The 23256-nt window shown below is 48.0% G+C and overlaps 1 protein-coding gene and 1 long non-coding RNA gene across 4 annotated transcripts; both read right to left on the reverse strand.

Annotated features, from left to right (window-relative positions):
• Positions 1 to 1623: 1623 nt before the first annotated feature.
• SLC25A38 (solute carrier family 25 member 38) lies at positions 1624 to 12136 on the reverse strand. 3 transcript variants are annotated; one of them, XM_010974798.3, is made up of 7 exons: positions 11774 to 12130; positions 7728 to 7849; positions 6950 to 7034; positions 6130 to 6309; positions 5714 to 5885; positions 3780 to 3946; positions 1624 to 2433 (listed from the first exon to the last, which is right to left on the reverse strand). In XM_010974798.3, the coding sequence occupies exons 1-7, from the start codon at positions 11840 to 11842 to the stop codon at positions 2311 to 2313; spliced, it is 918 nt and encodes a 305-aa protein (XP_010973100.1). In that variant the 5' UTR covers positions 11843 to 12130; the 3' UTR covers positions 1624 to 2310. The 3 variants fall into 3 exon arrangements, with proteins under 3 accessions (XP_010973100.1, XP_064352768.1, XP_031325870.1); XM_064496698.1 differs by lacking the exon at positions 11774 to 12130 and adding an exon at positions 9441 to 9602; XM_031470010.2 differs by lacking the exon at positions 3780 to 3946 and having other exon boundaries at positions 11774 to 12136.
• Positions 12137 to 13918: 1782 nt separating this feature from the next.
• Positions 13919 to 22768, reverse strand: LOC116158359 (uncharacterized). The gene is made up of 6 exons (XR_004142670.2): positions 21600 to 22768; positions 18938 to 19042; positions 18131 to 18279; positions 17878 to 18018; positions 14722 to 14914; positions 13919 to 14174 (listed from the first exon to the last, which is right to left on the reverse strand). It is a non-coding gene; the product is annotated as an uncharacterized LOC116158359 (long non-coding RNA).
• Between the last annotated feature and the right edge of the window lie 488 nt (positions 22769 to 23256).

The following is a 23256-nucleotide window of genomic DNA, read 5'->3' on the forward strand; positions in this document are numbered from 1 at the left end:
CCCTTGCCCCAGCACAGGGCCTCACACGCACAGGTCACCAAGCACCAGTGGCTTGGGTGCCACTATGAGACTAGGATCCTACTTTGTCCTCTCCCACATTATAATTTTGATTTTAACCTAAAACCTAAAGTATAAACTGAAACTTAATATGTGTGTTATGGGTTGCCTTGTGTCCTCACGAAAGATACGTTAGAGTCCTAACCCCCAGTTCCTAGGAACGTGACCTTATTTGGAAAATAGGGTCTTTGGGGATGTAATCAAGATGTCATTCTGGAGTAGGGTGGGCCCTGATCCAATGACTGGTGTTCTTAAAAATAGATGAAAATTTGGACAGAGGGACAGGGAAGAAGGCACTGTGAAGAAAGAGGCAGAGATTGGAGTGATAAATGCCAAGAATTGCCGGCAACCACCAGAAGCTGGAAGAGACAAGGAACCATCCTCCCTGGAGGCTTCGGAGAGCGATGGCCCTGCAGACACCTTGATCTCAGACTTGAAGTCTCCAGCACTGAAAGAGATTCCATTTCTTTTGTTAGAAGCTACCCAGTGTGTGGTAGTTTGTTGTGGTGGCCCTGGGAAAGTAATATAAGTGTGCCAGAAACTTCTAGGCATTTAACCCTTTGCCACCACCCTAGGAGGCAGCAAAAATGCCTATCCCTGCGCCTCCCCCCCCCCCCCCCCCGGTACAATGTCCAATGTGACTAAGTAGGCAGAGAGCCAGGCTTTCAGACTGGGCTGCCTGGATCACAGCCAATGTTCTTAACTAGGAGACCACACTTACCCCTTCTGCTGTCTGGATAAAATCACGGCCCTTTCTGAAGCTTGAGAGATGACAGAAAATTTAGGGTACCTGCTAGCAAGGCTGAAATAAATAAAACAGACAAGTGCTGAGGAGGATGTGAAGAAATGAGAACACTCATACACTGCTGGCAGGAATGTCACAGGTTATGGCCACTTTGGAAACAGTCTGGTAGTTTCTCAAATGGTTAAATATAGTTACTGCATGATCCAGGAACCCCACTCCTAGGCATATACACAAAATAAATGAAGATATATGTCCACACAAATGACTCGTGTGTGAATGTTCCTACTAGCATTACTCACAAGTACCCAAAAGTGGAAACAATTCAAATAAACAAAGTCAACAGATGAATGGATAAATAAAATATGATCTAGGCATACAATAGATTATTTGGCCATAAAAAAAGGACAGAGTGTTGAACACACCACATTAGGGATGAATCTCAAAAATCTTATGCTGAGTGAAAGAGGCCAGACACAAGAGACTTCACATTGTATGACTCCATTTATAGGAATGGTGCAGAAAAGGCAAATTTATAGACAGGAAACAGACCAGTGGCTGCTGGGGCTGGGAACAAGGGGTAATTATAGATCGGAGATCTTATTGGGGGAGTGAATGTTCTCTAAAACTGATTTATGGTGATGGGTGCACCATTCGGTAAAGTTACTAAAAAAAAATCATAGAATTGTGTATTTGGAATGGGTGAAATGTAGGATATGTAAAATAAACCCTATTTTTTAAAATTTTAGGTTTGAGGACCTATACAGGTTAAGAGCCAGCTGGCTTTGACTATACTGTCATTTTAGAACAGAGGCATGACACTATTTAGGTTCTTCCATGATAAAGTGCTTCGCTTTATTTATCACAACTTTAGCTGCAGAGAAAAGCCAGAACAGCTTGGAATTGACACAGTGCAGGGGCTGAGATCAAGCCATGTTACCTGGGCACTGAGAGGCTAGGAAGTCACTGTCCCCCTTCTCCAGAGCCTCTGAGAAGTTGATTAGGAACCAAGTAAGTAGTGACATCTTTTCTTCCTCATCCTAACATCACCTCGGACGCAGCCTTCAGCCTGGTGATAGCGACTCCTCTCTCCCCAGCCCTAGCCTCCCTGCAGGAACTCCTCGGCCCCAGCAGGCGGCCCACGGCTTCCCCACTGTTATGATTCTTGCCCAAGAGCAGATCCAAAGAGGCACCGTGGTGAGCGGGTGGCTGAGCGGAGCCCCCCAACGGAGATCTCTCTGGAAATGTCTTTTCAAGTACCTTGCAGGGTATGCAAACCCTTCTCCTAACTCCCCAGTGTGCTGTCTGTATCCGTGACTCCCCTTCTAGGAGATTCAGAAGGCTTGAGTCAGGCTCCCCCCATCCTCTACCTGAGCTGGGGAACTGAAGGTGACGGCTCTGCCTGGCTCTCCAGATACGACTCTATCTCACTCCAGGACAGTGAGGTGAAAAGGTCCTTGGCAGAAACCAGGCAGGGCAGCCAATCCCATCTTCGCCCAGTCCTCGCCCGGTCAGGACTTCAGGCCCATCTTGGCCATCATCTCTTCATAGACGGTCCACGCCATGGCTGCCATCAGAGTCCTGCGGAGGGCCCGGGGGACACTGCCTTGAAAGAAGCCACGCAGCCCGTACTCCTAGGAGGAAAATGGACATAGAGACTCTGAAACTAAAGCAGCAATACAGTTACACACCTGGCACGAGAGTGAGGGTCCCTCTCTGTGATACCCCATTTTTATGTCTTCCTTTTTAGACTTTTATAAATCATGTCAAGACTATAAATACTGGGTCCAAAAAGACAATTAGGCACAGTCGCTAAACTTTTAAAATCTTTTTAGGCTTGCTCTATCTAGGGGGATCTATTTCTTAGCTGAAAACCTTATATAGGGTTTCTATATAGTGTCCAGTGGCACAGCTTGTACGGTGCCCAGGAGCCCCAAGCCCCAAGTGGCATATCAAATCCAGACCAAGGTCTGCTTGCCAAGCCCTGGGCCCTGGCTCCAGGTGGAAGGAAAAAAATGCCTTCTTGGCAGTTTGGCTGCCTGGAAGGACAGTCTTTTTTTTTTTTTAACCCACTGTATGTTCCTGGTGGCCCTAAGTAAGAATTAAAGACAAAACACCTCATGATCTGGATTGCTCCTTCCTGTTGTTATCATTCTTGCCACTTTCACATATACTGAAGAATATATTTTCAAACTTCATGATTTTAGGTACAGAGAATAAGAAAGCAAGACACCGAAGAAGTGGGAGGAATACGATCAGATTCACAGACACTGGCTTATATCGAGGGTAAGACAGATACCTGGCGCATATGCCTACACGTTTCCTCTGCTACACAGAAAAATTGAAAGAACTACAGAAAAATCTAAAGATCTAGGGGACAAATTTACCTTGAACAAGAATATCTGATAACAGTACGTGTTTCCAAAGGGCCAACTCGGTGGCTTTTAAATAGGATCTTAGTGTGCTTTACATCTCCTGCACTTTATCTTCAATACTCCTTGTCTATTTGTGTTACAGCAAAGTCTTAGAAACAATGTGTTTGTTGTTTTTCTGACTACATTTCCTCCGACGTCCTTGATTTAAGTTCCTAAGTCCTTCCAGATCACCTGATTCAGTAGGTGTGGGGTAGGGCCCAACAACATGCATGTTAAACAAGTGTCACAGGTTGTCCTCCCTAACGTAGGGCTCCCTCCCTAAACACCACCACCACAAAAAAAAAAAAGAACAAACAAAAAACCCCACAATCATGGATTTTTAGCAGTGATTCTCAACCTTGGAAACACACTGGAATCACTAGGGAACTTAAAATACTGATGCCAGGGGTTCACCTCCGCCAGAGCTTCTAATATGATGAGCCCAGGATATGACCTGGGAATGGGGATTTTTAAAAGCTCCTTGGGTGATTCTGTTGCGTAAAGGTACTCCTTTAGAGAGACTGCCTTAACCACAATATGAACCAATATTTATCCTAAAGCCTTACTTTGAAAATGAGGGCCACTGCCTGGCCAATCCACCGAAATTTCATTGGGGAGAGCTGCATGTGAGTCTTTATAACATCTGCAGGTTGAGTTACCAGCGAGGCCAGAATACCGGCCAATACCCCACAGCTGAAATTTACAACGGGAACAAAGACTGCACCCAACTGGTCTGAAAAAGGACAAAGGCAACACTCAGTTATAAATAAATCTCATATTCATCAGATAAATACCAATGCCAAGTTGCCCACTAATTCTTCCCAAAAGCTAGAAGGGTCTGGATTCAAACAAGGCTAAGAATTAAAAGTTTAAAGGTATAATTAATCAATGTAAATAGAATAATGGAACTAAAAATTCACTTTTTGACAACCATCAGCATAATAATTGAGGCAAGAATCATTGACTGATGCTAAAATATACGGAAGAAGAGGAGGTTTTATATTTATATAAAGTGAGAGGGTCTCCCCAGAGAGATACTTACAAATTACAAAAGAAAAAAACAATTGAATTTTCAGTGGAGACTGAAATGAAATCCAAGTGATAAAAAGTTGACATCATCCACAGTGGGTCAAACAAATATCATATATATGTCATTCCTGATATAAGGCACCAGGGACACAATTTTAGTTACGTGCTTCTCTTGTTAAAAAGGTAAAATCAATTTAGTCACTAGAAAACATCAGGTAACCCACACCAAAGTTAAAATAAAAAAATAAATATTGCTGCAATGTACATTATTGGGAAAACTGGAGAAATTAAGACTATCAATGGGACTCTAGATTAAAGAATTGTATCTATGTGAAGTTTCCTGAATTTGGTAAGATGGTTATGTGCAAATGTCTGTTCTTACGAAATACAAACTGATGTATTTAAGGGCAAAGAGGCATCATGTCTGCAACTTAGTCTTAAACGGTTTGGAAAAAAACAATTACAAATATAGAAAGAGTAATAAAGGGCCATGGGGTTATGTGTACCTTTCTTGTGGCTTTTTGGGGTAAGTTTACAATGATTTCTAAATAGTAATTAGGACTCTAATTTCTAATACTAATTTTAAAGATGGGTCGAGAAGTTGAAAATGTACATCCAAGCTCTGAGACTGCCTTAACTTTCTACTGCAAAATAAGGCTGTGACCTGCAGTGTTCCCCCTCCTGGCACCTGGGGAGAAGCAGCAAATCTCCCAGAGCGCCCCAACTACGGCGTAGCACCACAGCCACGATGGTGGCATTCTGGCTTTCCCAACTAAATGGCCTTGGTTGCAATTCCTGGCTCCCATTGTCCAAGGACACCTTGTTGGAACGCAGATTCACTCTACGAAGGATGTGTTTCTATCAACGCCTGGCTCTGCTGTGGTGGATGTTTACTGCCTGTTGATTGTGCTCATGTCTTGTGCAGCATGAGTCACCAGTAGGGTGAGTGTGCCAGACTGTCCGAGGTTTGGCATCCTTCTCTCCACCCAAATGGAAGCCTCAAAACAGTAACCAGGAGCCCAGCAAGGGAAGTGAAGATAGTATTTTTCCCCCGGCCCCTAACTCACAGGCGTTTCCCACACTTGTCTGATAAGAATCACAGCAAGTGCTTCTTGAAAAATAGTCTCCCAGGTCTTCTTACCCCAGAGTTTCTGACTCAGGAGGCCTTGGGTAGGACCTAGATATCTTCAGATCAGGCAAATGTGGAGAGCGTTGTCGCAAGGCCTATGCAAAATGTGCTTTATTCCACCCCCTCCCTCACTCAATAATTACATACTACAGTGCTCTGCCTTAATAGACTACCAACTCAAAAGGGCAGGGACCATGTCTATCCCAGCACCGGGCCTCCTGCCTGACGCAGTGCAGATACAGCTCAGTGTCTAAAACTAGGCTCAGGCTCTGGAGCTGCTGGGAACAAAATAGTCTCCTATCGCACAGAGAGAGGTGAGGATGTGACCTCCTTCCAGCCCACCTTCGCGGAGCACGATGTTTTTGGTCTGGTTGTAAAACATCAGGTAGATTCCAGAAAAGGGGGCGTCACGGAGGAGTGTTGCCGTCAGACCACTGAAGAGGCCCCGGTACCCCTCGCTGAGATAGATGCTCCGCAGGGCCGCATAGATGCTCTCGTAGCCGTACCGCCCGCTCTGCAAAGGAAGCTCAGAACCAGCCTTGGGTTTGTGCCCTGAACCAAGCCCACCTCCGGGGACATCACCAGTGCACTGGGGGCTCCAATTCTTAGGTAGCTTGGCCGGACTACCCAGATGGGTTCTCCGACCACATCGGCCTCTATGTTAGGTTGTAATCGGGAGCTGGCATCAGTGGCCACATGACTCAAGAGCCCAGAGCCTCTGTCTGCCCACCCTGAGGACCTGAAGTTGTCAAACTCACCTCGAAGCGTGTCTTGACCACAGTGATGGGCGACATGCAGACCCCTGCAACTGAGCGAGAGCCCACCCCTAGGATGACCGACTCCAGGGCCGTGGGTGGGTGGCCTCGCAGGAAGTACTGCTTTGAAGAGTAGAGGGTGCCAAAGTAGATTCCCACGCCAGGGACACATCTCACAATGGACTGCAGACAAAGTCGGAGGGAAAGGAATCAAAGACCCACACGTAAGATACTGTCTGAGCTAGGATTTCCCAAAAGAAGACCCAGGATTTGCATGAAATAATTGATTTGAGGTGTGGAGGACCAACAATGGGAGAGTGGGGAATTGAGGTGGGAGAGAAGGCAGCCAACATGGGGTGTGTTATCTAACAGGTTACTGCCGTGGGCAACTGAATCCTTTGGGGGAAACTCTGGAAATCGATGCAGGGCACACCTCAGTTATCACTCCACCTGAGGAGGGAAGTAAGGTTTTAAACATCAGGTTAAGGGCTGCTGTGGGCCTGGCGTGAGCATCAACTCCCTGGCATTTCCAGCAAAGTGAGTTCTTAAGACCAGAAGAAGACTTTGGGCAGAGAACTGCAGGTGTGGAGGCCCTGGGGGGGTCAGGGCAAGGATCTGCTGACAGGGGGGCTCTCAGGACTTGCTGCTGCACTGAGAAGTCCCGCCCAGGGCACACGGTGTGATACCTCCCAGAGCCCTCAAGTGGAAGTCAGCGACAGTAAGCAAGCCGGGCGGGAAGGCCACTGCTACAGGAGGTGGATGTGAGTGGGCTGGTTATCGGCGGGGTTGGGGGGTGGAAGATCAGACCCAAAAGGCAGCTTACAGGGGCCATCCCTTTCCAAAGGCCCAACAGACTCTCCGTGCGAACCACATTTAAGAGCACGGCCAACATCCCAATGCGTCTGGATCTGAAAGCAGACAAAACAGAGGCAAGGAAGGAGAAACCACTTAGACCACGTCCTCATTAAAGAATGCTCCACTCAAAGACTTCTCGGCATAGACTCTTCTAGAACACTTAAGGATCTCTACAAGAATCTTCTTGGAGTTACTGAGCTCCTGCGTGTTCATGATGTGGCACATACATGATTGCCTGTCCATTCACACTGCGAACCACAGGATGACCTCCCATTTGACCCATGTTCTCACAGTGCTGAGTCCAATGAGGGGGCGCACAAGGGACACTCAGCACTCAGGCTACTTCCAGAAACCCACCCACTCCTTGTGCCAGGCAGCACAGTTATGATGTCACAGGCTAGCACCATGCAAATGTCACCAAGGCAGATCCCAGGAAGTTACTCAGGGAAGGACCCCGCTTAATCAACAAGATATATGTCAGATACACACGTAAGATATAAGATATACAAGATATGTCAGATATATATACACATACATACATATGTGTATGTATTTGTGTACATATGTATACACACATACATACACATACCAGACACATGAGAGGTGGGCTTGGCCTGGGTTTCTCTTTGAGCATCCAACAGAATGGAAGCTGACTCAACACAGTAAACATGCTCCTGTGTCTGAGAGAAGTTGTTGAAACAGGGTCCTCAATGCAATGGCGGGGTTGGAGGAGCAGCAGGCTTTACCCATGAGCTGTGGGCTGGAGAGTCTGCAGGCGCGTTTTGAGCAGATCCAGAGGTTGGAAGAGGAGGGTAGAGCAGGTCCCACTGATGGAGCCGCACAGGAAGGCTTTGATCACTGGCTGCAACTGCAGGACAAGAGAACGCTGTGTCAGCAGCTTTGCCCCACCTTTGTGCACACCTGGACCAGGCAGTTCCTTTCTAAGGATCTCCTGGAGGCCCCCAGGATTATCTTCACACTTTAGAGAAGGGGTAATTGTGGCTGGGAATTACAGTGTTGGAATGTTGTTGAGAACATGGTAGACTGCAGGAGGTATCTCTCTGGTTTACTGACAACAGCTTTGATAATTCTTGATAATGAAAAACTTACTGTTAATAACATTGCTCCTACTGAACAGCATGCCTATTTCCATCTGCAAATCATGCCACTGACCACACTTCCCCATTTGTCCTAATGGTAAATTATTGGCCAACCTCTTATCGTCACGAGCAAAATCAGTTGAACAGTGTTTTGACTCTGAACTGCTGGTTTCAGTTTCCCTCGGCTGTAAACCTGTAGATTACTTACAAGAGTTAAGACAGAGGAAGTAAAACCATTAACTAAGCAGGCCCAACGTGTAACGGAATGTGTCACATCCTGTAAAACCCATAAATTTCCTTAATTTAAAACTTTCCCTTCTCTTACATTCACTCATCTGGCAGGGACCTCAACAGATCGCAGGGGCACCGTAGGCCAGCAGCCACTCCTGGGTTGGCTGGTTGTTCTTTAAGCCAGAAGAGTCACACACACACACTGGTGAATTTAGAAGCACCATCTAGAAAGGCAGCACTCCCTCGCAGACTAATTGTACTTCCCCCAAGCACTCTCCGGAGGCTTCACAGCACGCCCTGGAATCCAGACTCAGTCAAAGGGTTGCGTAAAGGCGCTCTAAAAACTCCATGCAGGAAAGAAAAGCACTCTTTTCCAAAGGCGCCCATCCAAAAAGATCTTCTCCATCCTCATTAAATGGCACCTGCACTATTACTTCTTCATAAATGGCATACTGTTGTCCTAAAACGCTACTAAGATAAATACGAAGTTGCCTGTTAAACACATCACGGAACTACCTACCGAGAACCAAAATGTCTGTTATCTGTGCTATTTGTTTCACAGAGAAAAGAGATTATTTCACCTTCCACCAAAAACGCAAGTCTCAAATTATAACTGGAATTCCTTAAAAGGACTGAGTAAGTTCAGATAATAAAATACTGGCACTTATAACCACGTTCAAACGGCTTTTAAAGCGCCAAAGCGGGTAGAATGGTTAAGACAACAAGTGCAGCCAAGCAAAATGAGTATACTTCATCACGCGTGTCAGCAAGCAGCTCCCTCTCCCCCAAGGAGAGGCGGCCTGCTCCTTTTGCTAAGCTGTATTCCCATGAGTTTGGTTTCTCAGCCTCATCCTAGACTTTGTAGCTTCAGTGAGCTCTTCTTCCCTGCACACTCAGCCTCTTACTTCCATCGGCATCTTCTCCTTTGCCTGGAAACAAGCTTGAAAGCCCTCCCCGCCCCCGCCCCCCACCCCCGCATCTTCCAGCCTGATGCCCTCTCCATTAGTGACTGCTCAGGTCCCCAGAACTTGCCATCCTGCTAAAGCCCCTCCACTAAGGCTGCCACTAGTGCTCACCAAGGACCCGCCACATCCCAGGACCCCTTTCCCATCCTTGGTCTTCTCTTACTTGGCCTCTCTGGTGCATCTGAAACAGGTGATTGTTTCTCCTCTCTTTTCGGTTTCTCTCTCCTCTTCTGGCTGCCCTTCTAAGTCTCCTTTTCGTCAGCCCACAGAGTCAGCCCACAGATGTTGCTGTTTCTCTTATCTCCCATAGCAGCAGCCTCTCAGGGCGCCCCCACCCCCACACACCACACTTTACACACTGGGGCCAGCAACGCCCACACCTCCAGGCCAGTCTCTCTCCAGACTGTTATCCCCACACCTCCTCCATCTCCCCTCGCATGGCCTGCATGCATCTCAGACTCAATGTCCAAAATGGAAACTTGGTCAGCAGGTCTCCACAGGCTTGCTTGCCCCTTCTTCAGTCCACACTCAGATATTCCAGCAGGACATTTGGGAGACAAATAAGACTCCTCTGTCTACCTCCTGTGTCATGACCAACTCCTGCTGATGACCCCTCTTCCTTCCTGGAGCCTGCCCTGCACTGATCCATCCTGGTGGCTTTCTTGGGGGTCTCCAGACTCAGCAGTGCCATCCCACCCTACCAGAGCAACACAGGGTGAGACATCCAGATACACCAGCTCAGGTTCCACAGATGCTCAACAGTCAAGAATGAATGAATCACACATGTAACAGGAAATTGGCACTTGGCTCTCCCTCCAGCACAATTCCACAGGATAAAGCTTAGTGGGACCTGCATGCCCCTAAGCATCGCTGGACAGGGCCATCTCCCCCCAGCCCCTCCAGGCCTTTGCTCCAGTGAAGCTGTAGGAATGATCTGCAGTTATAGCTTCTAAGCAGTTCTCTTTGCTGCTTCCCCAGGGCTCTCACGGGTATTGTATGGAACTTGTTTTAAGCACCCACTCGCACTGCAATACTCACACAATACACCCTTCCCCAGTGCAGGAACTATCTTCTTTATGTTTTTATTTTCACAACACCTTGCTTGGACACATTATTGGCTCAACAGATATTTGTGGAATACATGAATATAGCCCATAACTCTTTAAACTTTGTAATTTTCCAGGTCTATCAGCATAGAGCAGATGCTAAATATATACCAGCAGTATAGATTAACCTCTAACAGTTTAAAAAAAAAAAGCAACATAATTGTTAAAAAAAACAAACAGAATTTACACTTTCATTTTGAATAGTCTTAAGATATTGTCAGTGGTGGATGGCACATTCTTTAAAGGCATGTTTGCTTTTTTTTTTTCCTAAGCAGCCCAAAGTTATTCAAGGTAAATGAAACCAGTTAATACAGTTGTTTTGTTTTTTTTGTAGTTGTTGTTGTTGTTTTGAGGAGTAGGAAGGGCAAAAACAACCAAATAATACAGATACATATAGGCAATAAGTAGCATTTATATAGTTAGCAAACATGCTCCACAGGCAACTACTACTCCTTTTTAAAAATCTAAATCCTAAATCCAATTCAAATCAATCTAGAGGCCTGAGCTGGAAGACCCAGCTGAAGGACACATTCAAAGATGCAAACGTAGAGTGGCCGCTGAGACCTGTTAAGCAAAAACAAAGACAAAACAAAACACATCCCATTCTGCCCCAGCCCCTGGCGCAACTGGACGGTAACCTTGACCTCAGGGAGAAAAGTAGCTGATGCCAACTGGTCCTCCCTGCCTAAGGCCAAGCCGCATTCCCACCCACCGCTAGCAGCGACTCAGCGGGACCATCCTCCGGGACCGCCTGCCCAGCCCCGCCTCCGCCTCCACCAATAGCAGCCCCGCAGCGCGACCACGGCAGCCAATCCAGACGCGGGAGGGGCGTGGCCCCGCGGTGCAGACCAACCGCCCGGATTCCCGGCAGATGGGGAGAATGTGGACACTCAGAGGAAATTCTCGTCCTGCCCGCGGGCGCTGTGCTGTCCCCAACACACGTCGCTCGAGCACTAACCGCTTCCCAGGCTTTGCACTATCACCCGGTCTTGCAATGGTCCAAATATCTACCCAGCGTTCTCCCACCGGTCATTCTAGGCATCCAACTCAAAGCAACGTCCCGGAGCGTTAGCACCTCGTTCCAGGCCGAGCGGGCACATTCCCCCAAGGTACCGGCAACTGTGCCTATCTCTACGCAGATACCAAAGCAAAAGCGAGACCTTTGCTTGCCTATCCCAAGGACTGGGTTGGAGCTCCTCTCCTTCCTCCCTCCCCCCTTTCAGTTCCTTTAGTCAAACTCCAGCTCTGCCGCCACGTCCCCAACCGTTTATGTGCACACCCGGGACACAGAAAAGGTTCCTCTAGGGACGCTGACCCTCGGCAACCTTCCGAATTTCCCTGCCCGAGCCTGCGGTCCCGGAACCCCTGCCTTCCCTTCCCTGCAGTTTACCATAAGCGTTTCCACCCTGTCTCCGACATCTTGAGACTGCAGCAGCGCCGGGCGTGACTTCTGAATCATTGGAGGGGAGGCCTGCGGATGCACTGAGCTCGGGGTGCTGTCGGTGGGAGCTCAGACCCGGCCCTGGCGATGGCGGTAGCCGGGCGACGCGTTCTAAGGCGGCGGGGCTTTCTGCGGTCTGCGCGGGTCGAGGGGGTCGGGTCCTGCGCGCCCACCGCCCGTGCGTGGCTCGGGGCGCCGCTCTTCACTCGCTCCGCAGACTCCGCGGCTCCGCTGCCCGGCCCATTCTGACCGATCGCAGGTTTCAGGACTTAAGACTATTAGGCAGGGTGCATCCGGGGGTGGAGAAAGCCGGAGGAACTAGATAGAACGGCGGGATTTAGCTTCCGGGGTGGACGCTGGTCGCGAGCTGCTGAGAGTTGTGCTCCTTAGTGCCACCTCGTGAAGACATCCGGAACTGCAGGATCCGCCGCCGCCCGGCGCCCGGAGCTTAATGGGGCATCTGCACGGATTTACGCTTCTGAGTGCCACGTTTGCACAGTTACAGTCGAGACTTGCTCTGCACAATACGGTAACCAGTAGCCAACTGTGGCAACTGAGCACTTGAAATGTGGCCAGTGTGCACTTGAAACGTGGCTAGTGTGACTGAAGACCAGACTTTTAAACTCTATTTAATTTGAACTAATTTGTATTAAAAACCGAAGCAGTGTGAAATATTTTTCCGGTAAACACGACTCTTATTATTGTGGCAAGACCCACAATTCCCTTTAAAAGCTGAGAATTTCGCGTCGGAAATATGCTGTAAGTTATCCACATACCAGATTTCTCAGACATAGCAATAAAGTAAAAATAATCTCAAGAATCATTTTTACATTATACCATGTTGAAATGTGTTTTGGAGAAGTAATTATTAAAATTAACTGTACTTCTTTTACATTTTTAATATGGCTGCTAGAACATTTAAGTACACTAGCAACTCAAACTGCTTTTCTATTGGACAGCACTGGTTTAGATGGTTAAGTTTATGGTTTTATCTCTCATCTGGACTCTGTCAATAAACTTTCTGGTCTCCCAACGCCTCGTTACTTCTGTCTGGCTGATCCATGGAACACTATTCCTGCTGGGATCCTGACACTCTTGTTGGAAAAGGCAGGCACACACTTTCAGTGGCCCTGGTTATCTGCAGAATCAGGTCCAGACTTTTCATAGTCACAGCCTTCACTTTTCCCACCACCCAGGAAATCTAGGTCAGGAAAGAAACTGATGATTCAAGGAGCAAGATGCTGTTTTTTTAAGGCTTAAATTCCTGTGCTACTGAGGCACAAGGAACAGGCAAGAAAGTAGACTCTTTATTGCCAGCGAGGATTAAGCAAAGCATAAACATTAAGAATATATATACAAACCTACCTGGTGAGTGTTGTATACTTTGCTACCCCCTATTCTAAGCTGCAGGGCTCACTGCCTTTGTGCAATGTTGAACTAAGCTGAAACTTCTTTTTAAAGGAAGACCTACTTTTCTTTCCCCATAGGGCAAGAATCCCTACTTATGAGAAATAATGGCTTGGTGTATTTTAGACGCTGTTCTTGGCCACCCTGAGGGTGAGGGCAGAGATGGGACCCAGTGTGACAGCCTGCTGCCCACTGCCCCACCCTTGGCAGGTATGTTGGCTTGACTCCAGGCTCAGAAGAAATGGACTGGCTTTCAAAGGCAGTTGGTGTCTGCCAGGTTTTCCTCCTCTGTGTCTGTTCCTGCACAGTCACAACCCTGGAGTCCAGAGTGCCCCCATCCCCTCAGTCCTCTCTATGTCCGTGGGGATGCAGAGATAAATAAGATCACATGAAAGGAGCATTACCCATCAGCGATGAGTGAGGGTTTTGGAGCAGGACTTACTGAATGGCAGAACTTGGAGGAGTGAGTTTAAAAATAAAAGAAAACTATCCGGTGAAAACACTGTGTGTGACTTCAGTTCCAAACAAGGTCATTAATATCGGGCAAGGCTTCCCTGACTTGTTTGCAGTTGGTGGAAGGTGATTTTGCTTCTACGACCTTACTCCTGCAGTCACACATTGGGTCCCTCAAACCCACTCTGGCCCTTTTTCTCTTTTCTGACGTGGGTGTGAACATTACATGATATGTCCCCATCCCAGTGACTGCAGACAATCTCTATCCAGGAGGAGGTTCACATACATCAATTTAGATACATGACCCCTCTTAAAGCTTTACTTACAACAGGCTTTGACATCTTGGGCTTTCCACCATCTGAGAAGGAGAGGGCTGGCGGCGTAAACGCTGGATGCTGGAGATGAATGGGAGAGACAGAACCTGGGCTCCAAAGGAGGCTCTGGGCTCAAGCCGTCCGGGGCCGGAGGACAGTGCCGGGCACCTGTGTCACTACATTTGGAAGAAGATGGTGGGAGACTGAGGAGCACGCCGGTGAACGGCCCCCCATGCTTCCAGGAAAACCAATTCAGGGAGACCTTTCCTGTCTGCGTGGAGCCCGAGCTGCTTCTGGAAATATCTAAATTCCCTCTGTTGTTGTCAAAGCAATGAGCCCACCTTTGCCTTTTGGAAGCCAGTAGGGGGTCAGGAGGGGAGATACCTGCCCCCTCCACTGCCACAACCCCCACCCCTCCATCTTCATGAGCCTCTTCATGCCAGGTGGCCCCCCAGACAGGAGAATGGGTGTGTTATCATGGCCTCTATCCTATAACGGTAGAGGCTCCTCTCCGTTTTAATCCTCTCGCCCCAAACACGCAGCCGTAAGAGTCTCCCAGGGCAGGCACCGCCCTCAGCGCAGCAGCGGGAGAAGTCACCCTCTGTGCCTCGTCACAAATGTGGGCACAAACGGCAGGAAAACACACAGTCTAGTGGCGTCACCAGAAGCTTCGGCAAAGAGGATGGTGCTGTTGCAGCTGTGGGCTTTGCAAGCAAGAAATACCTTTTCTCCTTCCATGCCAGTGACCTTGGCCTCCAGCCTCACCACTGAGCAGAGGAGCCGGCTGGGAGAGAGCATCAGGGGAATGAATGGGCTGGTAGGCTGGTCTCCGAGAAGCTGGTGGACGCCTCCGTGGGGGGAAGACTGTCAGCGTGGGGGCCCTGGGATTCCACTCCAAGAGCCGAGGCATCAGGGGCTGTGGAAGAAAGAGACCATAAGCAAGTCCAGGCTATGTGGCATTTAGTGTTTTATCATCATATGGAAGCCAGGAGCCACTCCACCAGCATCAGGACAAACCACTTTCCCACCCTCTAGGAAGACCAAGCTCCTCTTGTTTTCCTGCCATCTTTCCAGTGAGGAAACATACACTACATCTGGGCTAAAAGTTCATAAACATAAGCCCATGGTTCTCCCGGCTCCGGATGGGTTTGACTTGCCCTCACTGGTGAGCAGGACCCACTTATGCTTTGCCTGATATCAAATAGCTCTCCCCACCTGTGGAAGGTTTCGTTCATCTGTGGCAGAATGGCTCTCCGTGTAAACAAATATTCCTCTGGTGACGGTGAGTTTCATGTGTCTGTTTGACCTGGCTGTAATCCCCAGCTATTCAATGAACATGAATCTAGGAGTTGCTGAAAAGGTGTTGTGTAGATATGGTTATCATCTACAATCCATTCACTTCATTGAAGTAGAGTCAATTTGCAGTGTTGTGTTAATTTCTGGTGTACAGCATAGTGATCATTTAAACACACACATATGTCAGTTCTCTTTAAGTAAAGGAGAGTATTTTAAATAATCTGGTTTGGCCTAATCTAAACAGTCGAAAGTCCTTAAGAATAAGACTGAGGCTTCCCTGAAGAAGAAGAAATTTTGCCTCAAGACTGCAGCTTCAGTTCCTGCCCAAGAGTTTCCAGCCTGATGGCCCACCCTATAGACTTTGGGCTGTCCTCACAACTGCATAAGCCAATTCCTTGAAATAAATCTCTCTATATATGTATGTTAATATATTAATATTACATATAATCACTATATTGATTAATATATTAATATAATCTTTTATATGTGTTATACACACACACACACACACACACACACACACAGGCAAGGAAACAGACCTCCTGAAGGTGAGGGTCGTGGTCCCTGTAAAGAATGCATTGGCACTGTTGTACGCCATGGTGTCTCTCCAGGTCCCCAGAGCACCACCCTGGGTAATCCCGCAGGGCCAGACGAGGGAAGAAAGGGAAAGAAAGAGTCACCCAGGATTCTGCTCCGCAGGGCCAGGTTCCACTGAGTAAAAGGCTGGAGGCTTCCCTGCAATCCAGGACCAGACTCTTATATTGCTCAGGGTAGAGCAGAGAAGTAAGAGCCAAACAAATACAGGGGAGACGAGCAGTGCTGTCTGAAGTGAGTTGCATCTGCTTAGAAGAGAATAAAATAAAAGTAGCAGAAGAACCCCTTTTCCCCCCACCAGCCCCAACCACAAATTCTGGTGAATCTTGTGTTCCCTCCTGGGTTGGTCTCAGGTGGAACTAGAATAGTGCAGTGAAAACAGCATGGGTTTGCAGGCAGAGACCTAACTCTACATCCCACATTCCAAGCCATGCGACCTCAGTCACGGGACCACTTGGGGCATCTATTTCTTCACCTATAAGACAGGATCAAGGAAAACCTCCTAAGAATTTTTGTGAGCATTAAATTAACACAGCTGAAGCTCCACATATGGGGTCTAGCATATACTAGCCACTGCACAAGAATGGTTTTCCCCCCTTTCATTTCTAATGTTCACTGCTTACCCCCCTGCCATTTAGGAGACGCAGGATTGGTCCCTAACAAGGTGAGGCCACACCTCATGTGGGTGGAGAATAAGGGTTATGCTCCTCTGGGCTGCAGTAACCGAGAACCTGCTGAAGGCAGCCATGGACCTGCCAGCTGGCCTCTCACCCTCTCATCCCCCTGGCTCTTTGATCAAGAAAAAGCCCATTTGAGCCGCCGGCTAGGATGGTCCTCCATGCCTCAGCCAGGCAGCCCGTCCAGGAGGGGCCCAGGTTGGAACAAGCAGATGCACTTCTTCCCCGAGTCGTTGTGGCAGATGACATACTCAAAGCCAAGTCTCTCCATCTCTGCGATCTGGAGAAAGAGACAGGCATCTTCTGCCTTTTGGGCTAGAGACAAGAACTGAGTCGGTGAGAAAGACCTCGGGGCGGGGCAGGGCGGGGCAGGTCTCCAGGGCAGAAAGCACCTGTCTGGAGGAGGTCCTCAGGAAAACCCACTGCCCTCAGCTTCCTATCTGTGCCGCCCGGAATTGCCCCATAAACCTCTGAAGGGGAAGAGCAGTTTCCAATAAGGGGGTGGGATCCGTAGTGGGAGGGACAGTGAAGAGGAGTAAGCCGTGAATTCAGGGTTCCCTTGTTCCTATCAACTGAATCACAAATACTAATCTGACCGTGGCAGATTGAGGAATAAGTAGGCAAAAATCCTTTCTGTAAAATAAGTAGATATGTCCCCTCTCACTCCCAGAGGTCTGAGATTTAAGTGAGATCATCTATACAGTATGACCTCCAAGGGAAATGCAGAGAGTTTAGAGGCCCTATTTAGAGGTCAGGGGTAAAGCTTCCAATACATAAAATCCAAATACTCATCAAACACCTGAATTTTGCCAAGAATTTCAAAGCAGAATTTTGAATGACAGCTTCGGTATATAATATTAGAAGACTTTTGGCTGGCTCCCCCTGTCTCTCCGATGCAGGACTCATTTACCTTCGTTTTCCATCCAATGTCCTTCTCCCATTCACGATCTCAGCTCAAACTGACCACTAGAGGGCGCACAAGTCCAGTCCCCAGCAGGTTGTGGCTCCTGGCCTCAGAGGTCAGTGAGGTACCGGACTGTTGCCCATTGGCGACCAGCCTTGGGTTTACCCCGGGTGAGGGCACTGATCCTTAATCTCAGGCACTGTCCCTTCCCAATTCCTCACTCACACTCCACCTGTCTGGTCTACAGAAGATGGTGGGGCTGGCAGGTGGAAGGAGAGGCCAAGCAGGGGTGAAGACTGCAGACAGGGGTGGAGAGAGGGGCTGACCCAGGAGTCAGGAATTCCTGATTGTAGTCCAGGATCTGCCAAACACTCACTTTGTCACCTCTCCAGGCCTCAGTTTTCTCACCTGTAAAATGAGCGGGTTGAACGAGGTGGCCTCCATGTTCCTTTTCTGGCTGAATATCGTGAGTCTAGGTCACAATGTCCAGATTGCCTCATACCTGACTCTCAGGATAATGCTAGCCGCCCGGGGCTGGGCCCAGAGCTCCTGGAGGAGAGTGCACACACATAAGCACAGATTTGCCAACAACTCTGCATCATCATCCAGAGACCCGCCACAGCCCCGGTTAAGCTCTCCTGAGTTAGGGGTGCGAACTTACCAGGGACAGCTTTAGCAATCCTAGCAAAATCTGCCTCTTTAAGGAGCTGCATAGAGCACCTTCACCCTGGAAGTCATGTCCACGTCCCATCCACAGTCTTCTCCACGAGTTCGTTACACAGCCCCACCACAAGGAGGCTCCAGCTGGCACTGGGGAGGGAATAATCCTTCGTATCAGAATGCAGGTGGCTACTTGAGACCTGAAAAGTCCAAAAGAGGTAGCAGACTCTGCCTGGTCCCATTCCAATGTGACTCATTTATTCCTGTGTGTATTTACTAGATGGGCCAGTTCTCACCAGGCAGAGTGTGCACAGATGCCCAGAGATGGGAGAGAGCATGTCAGGTTCCCAGAACTATACAAGTAGAAGCGTTTAGTAGTAGGGAAGGGGGGCAAAGAAGGCGATCAGAAGGAAAGACTGGGACCTGAGCTGTCATGCTGAAGAATTTGAGATTTATCCAGAAGGGTTACAAGCAGAGGAATGAAATGGTCAGATGTGCACTTTAGAAGGATTTCTACTTGCACATGGGAGCTTGGAGCCTCGATAACGTTAGAACCCTGGCTGGTGAACAATTCAAAGACCTGGTCTTTTCCTGGCCTTTTCCCTCTCCTGCTCCTCCAAGTCCTCCAGGCTCTTCTCCCAAGACAGTTGACTCTCTGGTTTATTGCGACTCCTTACTGTCCCATTACACCTGGAAGCTCAGCCAGAGACCCCCTTTTCTGGCAGACAGAGGAGAGGACCAGTCTAGGTGGCCAGTCCTCCTCCCAGGAATTTTGGATAATTCATCATACGGCAACATCTTCTTGTACCTTCTGCCTGGTTATTGTTCGTATTCACCGGTGCCAGTCGGTCCTTCCTGCTCTGCTTTTTGGCTGATTTATCGGCTTACTCACGGTTCCCTGTATATGCTCTTCCTTACCTACACAGATGGAGAAAACAGAGATTCCTGTTTGTGGACAGACGGGCTCTGAAGCGGGGGAAAGTCTAACACCCAGGAATGGTCCTTAATCCTTACTGCCCTCCTGCAGGGAGTTATTTTGCCAGCTGGTAGAGGATAGAGTGGCGTTTGAATTCAGTCTCCATAACTTCTTCCCATTAATACACTGTACATGATGCTACTTGTCCCTTAACTGCTCTGAGCATCCATTTTTAAATCTGTAAAATGAGAATACCACCACCTTCCCTGTAGGTTGCTGTGGGGATTGCCTGAGCTCATGATACAGGAATGTACCTGGCTCAGAACCTGGCCCAGAACAAGCACTCCGAGATGTTAGCTTCATCTGAATCCAACAGGAAAAGTCTCCCCTTCTCTAGTTTCATCCCAAAGAATCCTTTTCTAGTGCTGATCATAGGACACCAAGCATGGACTCAAATATTTTTGTAATGAATTTACCCATCTTATGAAACTATGAGAAGGGTGACATCTGATTGATGCTACTTTTCAGCACTTAATTTGCACATAATTCATTTTTAATTATGCCTTCCTTTTTTTTTTTTCTTTTTTGGTCCAGAAAATGCCTCATTAAAATGTAATTGCTACTTTCCTTTGAGTTGCCCCTAATCGGATTCTCTCCCTCATTCTGCTCTCTCTGGGGATCAGCAACCCCACTTTCCCATATGGGAAATGTTCAGCAGGGTCAGTAAGACCAGAGGGGCCTCCAGATGTTATCTCTAAGCCCCCAGTTTGAGGACCCACCCATCAATGTAGGATAAAATGGCCAAGTGGAATAAGCATCTTCTAAGAATCATGAGTCCTGGCTCTAAGGCTCTGTTCTACCAGCTAGCTGCTGTGGCCTTGGGCAAGCTGCTTGTATCTCCTGGCTTCAGTTTTCTCATCTGTCAGAGGAGAACAGAAGACTAGGTGATGTCTAGAGTCCCTTCCAACTCTCTCAGTCTGGGACCCTCGGACCACACTCACAGCTGCCCGGCATCTGTAAGCCACGCGGGTACTCGCTGTGATGGGTGGGGCTGGCATCCAGGCTGACCTGAACAACTCGGGGTGGCCAGCCAGCACTGGGAGAAGGGGTGCTGCCTGTCGGTGCCTCACCAGCCCCTGGAGACCTCTCTGTAGCACGATGTCCATCTGAGGTTTGCCATCTGAACCTCCTTCCTCCTAGTAGATTCGCACTGGGTTGAGGCTTGGACTCAGCCAATGAGCACCTGTGTGGGTCCCCTGAGGGGCAGAGAGAGGATGCAGCAAAATCCACCTTCCTCCCTTCCTTGCCAGGCAAAGCAGCGAGGAACAGAAGTAGAAGGGACATTAGGCAATTGCAAATTAGTAAATCGCACATGAATTTGATTTGGGGAGCTGTCAGATGCCTTTTTGGTTGTGTGAACCAGGTGCCTGGAACAACCGAATCGATCTCAGAATGCTCTGCAGGCCAGGGTCACCGAGGTGACGAACAACGTCTGGAAACTAGAGTGGATAACCTCCGTCTCTGTGTGTGAGGACCAACGGCCCCGATACCTCACCCTAGTTCTTAACTCTGTCTTGTTTCAGGTGTCAGTTCATTTATTCATCCAACAAACATTAATTAAGTACATGCTATGTGCCAGGGGCTGTTCCAGGCTTGGAGATGCAGCAGTGTATGAAGCAGATGCAGACAATGACACCCTTGCAGGCAAAAACCGGGAATATGAATTGTGCTTTCTATACACAAGCACAGTTCTAAGTGTTTCTCTGTTATCTCTTTTAATACTTACGTTACCTCATATACACTCCAAATTCCAATTTCACCACTTGTCCCCAAACTGTCCTTCATAGCATTTCCCACCCCTCCTCAATCCAGAATCCAATTTAGGATCATATATTTCAGTTAATTGTCATGTCTCTTGAGTTTCCCTTCATCTGGAATCATTTTTCAGCCTTTCCTAGACAGTTACATAACTTTTTCTTCTTTTTTTGTATTCTTTTCCATTATAGGTTATTAACAAGATATTGAATATAGTTCCCTGTGCTGTATAGCAGGACCTTGTTGTTTATCTATTTTATGTATAGTAGTATATATCTGCTAATCCCAAACTCCTAATTTATCCCTCCCCTTTCCCCTTTGGTAACCATAAATTTGTTTTCTGTGGACAGACACATTCTTAACGTACCACCCACATACACCCAGATACCTACAGGAATGAGCCTCAACCCTTTGTATCCTGCTGTAGGCAACTCTTGTTACCTCCAGCCAGTGAATGGTAGGTGGCGTCAGAACACAGCCTCATAGTCCCGTATGAATCAGAGGCAGTGCATTATCACCACCTGCATCTTACATGTCGGGGAACTGAAGCGCAAAACACTGAAAGTGAGCTGCCCAAAGCTACACAGCTAAAGTGCAAGGCTGTATGCTGCGTATTTTTATTACAGTGCTGATAAATTAGCCTTTTATGTGTACAAAGAGGTTTACGGGTTACAGATGGGACACCAGGCAGCTCTATGGAGCAGAGAAGACAGATAGCATCATCATGACCATCTTCAACCTTACCTTACACGTGGCTGCCTTGACTCTTTAGGCCGGCCTGTGAGTGAGGAGCAGACTCCAGGACATTCTGAGATGGCCCTCACAGTGTCCCCTCAGGAAAGGCGGGCGAGGTCCAAGATCCAGAGGTATATTCCACTTCACAAGTGCTGGCTGCTCCAAATGGTCTTTGCTCGGTGGGAAAGAGGAAAGTCCTGGCAGGCTGCAGTCCAGCAACAGGTAGACCCTTCCCCAATTCACACACTGACCGTAGGGATAGTCCACCTTGGTGGTGCCTCTGTGATGGCCCCTCCTAAGGGGCTGGCTGAACTCAGAGTCGTGTCCTGCAGGACTCAGCCTAATCCAGCCTCGGGGAAGCCCAGCCGAGGAGCACAGGGCATGCATGAGAAGACAGGAGACTTGCTGGCCAGTGCAGAAGTCACGGTGGAACTCACGTAGCTCTGGAGACACCATGCTCTGGGATTCTAACACGGCAGCCTCTTAGGTTAACAATAATCATCTTGAAGGACTCTTTGAAGATTAATGATAAAGCACTGGTGAAGTGCCCAGCTTAGAATAAACAGGTGCCTAAAAATGTTGAGTGTTCCTCTGCTCCCTTCCCCACACCCCTCCTGACCTCCTTATTTCAACCCAGCAAGTATTGAGGGCATCACTGTGCCAGTGTGAAAAAATATAGATGGCTGAAACTTGAGTTAGAAAATTGGAAAAGCACATTGAAGAGCTCTTTCATTAAAAAAAAAATAAATAAATAAATAAATAAAATAAAAAACAACCCAGAAAATATAAAATAAAGCTACAAGATACGGATAAGAAAAGTAAAAGTACTAACACTCAGGTAACTAGAATTCAGGGGGAAAAAAGACCATATACACACACAAATTGAGAAGAATCATTTGCATAAATTGTGGAGACCAATCTCCTAGGATTCAAGGGAGGCCAGAATGGCTGGAACAGCATGAGTGAATGAACCACCTCCCTACAGTGCAGGGGCTGCTTACAGACACCTACGGCAATGCGCACAGGGACATAATTGTGATATTGTAGACATGGGGTTCTACGTAGTGGGGTGCAGAGTGTCCATCTCTCTTCCATCTACCTGCCAAGCTCAGGAGATCTGCACTGGCTAGAAACTGTGCAGGCTCCTTGTATTGGGTGAGGCACACATGGCTGTCGAGAAGTGACAGGTGACCCCAGGGGGGCCAGGTACCAGTCAGTGCTGCCGCATGAATGCCCAAGGGCTGCACCTTGGAAGCTGAGGTGGCAGCCGTGAGCCAGGTGTGCAAGGAGCTGCCGGCGCCCTGGGAAGAGACCTCCAGAGCCTGAAAATTGTTTCAAGAAATACACCAATCAGATTCTGAAGGATGGGAATCTTCAAAAGATCTGAGAAATCAGCTTGGACATTAAGAATCAGAGTCTTCTTTTTTTTTTTTAATAGAAGTTCCCCTTTTTTTGATGGTTTTATTTATTGTTATTATTATTTTCCCCTTAACAGAGGCACTGGGGATTGAACCCAGGGCCTTGTGGATGCCAAGCATGCACTCTACCCACCCCAGGAATCAGAACTTCATTTCTAAATACACTTACTGGCATCAATATAAGAAATTACTCCAAGAAAATAGAGACCTTAAGCACTGAGATGACAGAAGAGATTTCAATGA

The sequence above is a fragment of the Camelus dromedarius genome, chromosome 17 (assembly GCF_036321535.1).
Source record: "Camelus dromedarius isolate mCamDro1 chromosome 17, mCamDro1.pat, whole genome shotgun sequence".
In the NCBI taxonomy this organism is placed as follows: Eukaryota; Metazoa; Chordata; class Mammalia; order Artiodactyla; family Camelidae; genus Camelus; species Camelus dromedarius.

Bases quoted from the DNA above. Each gene is read 5' to 3' on its own strand.
- SLC25A38 (XM_010974798.3), bottom strand. From the start codon at position 11,842: ATGATTCAGAAGTCACGCCCGGCGCTGCTGCAGTCTCAAGATGTCGGA. The intron at 7,850-11,773 runs GTAAACTGCAGG...CTTGTCCTGCAG, and splicing joins ACAGGGTGGAAACGCTTATG to TTGCAGCCAGTGATCAAAGC. The intron at 7,035-7,727 runs GTAAAGCCTGCT...GTCTGCTTTCAG, and splicing joins CTCCAGCCCACAGCTCATGG to ATCCAGACGCATTGGGATGT.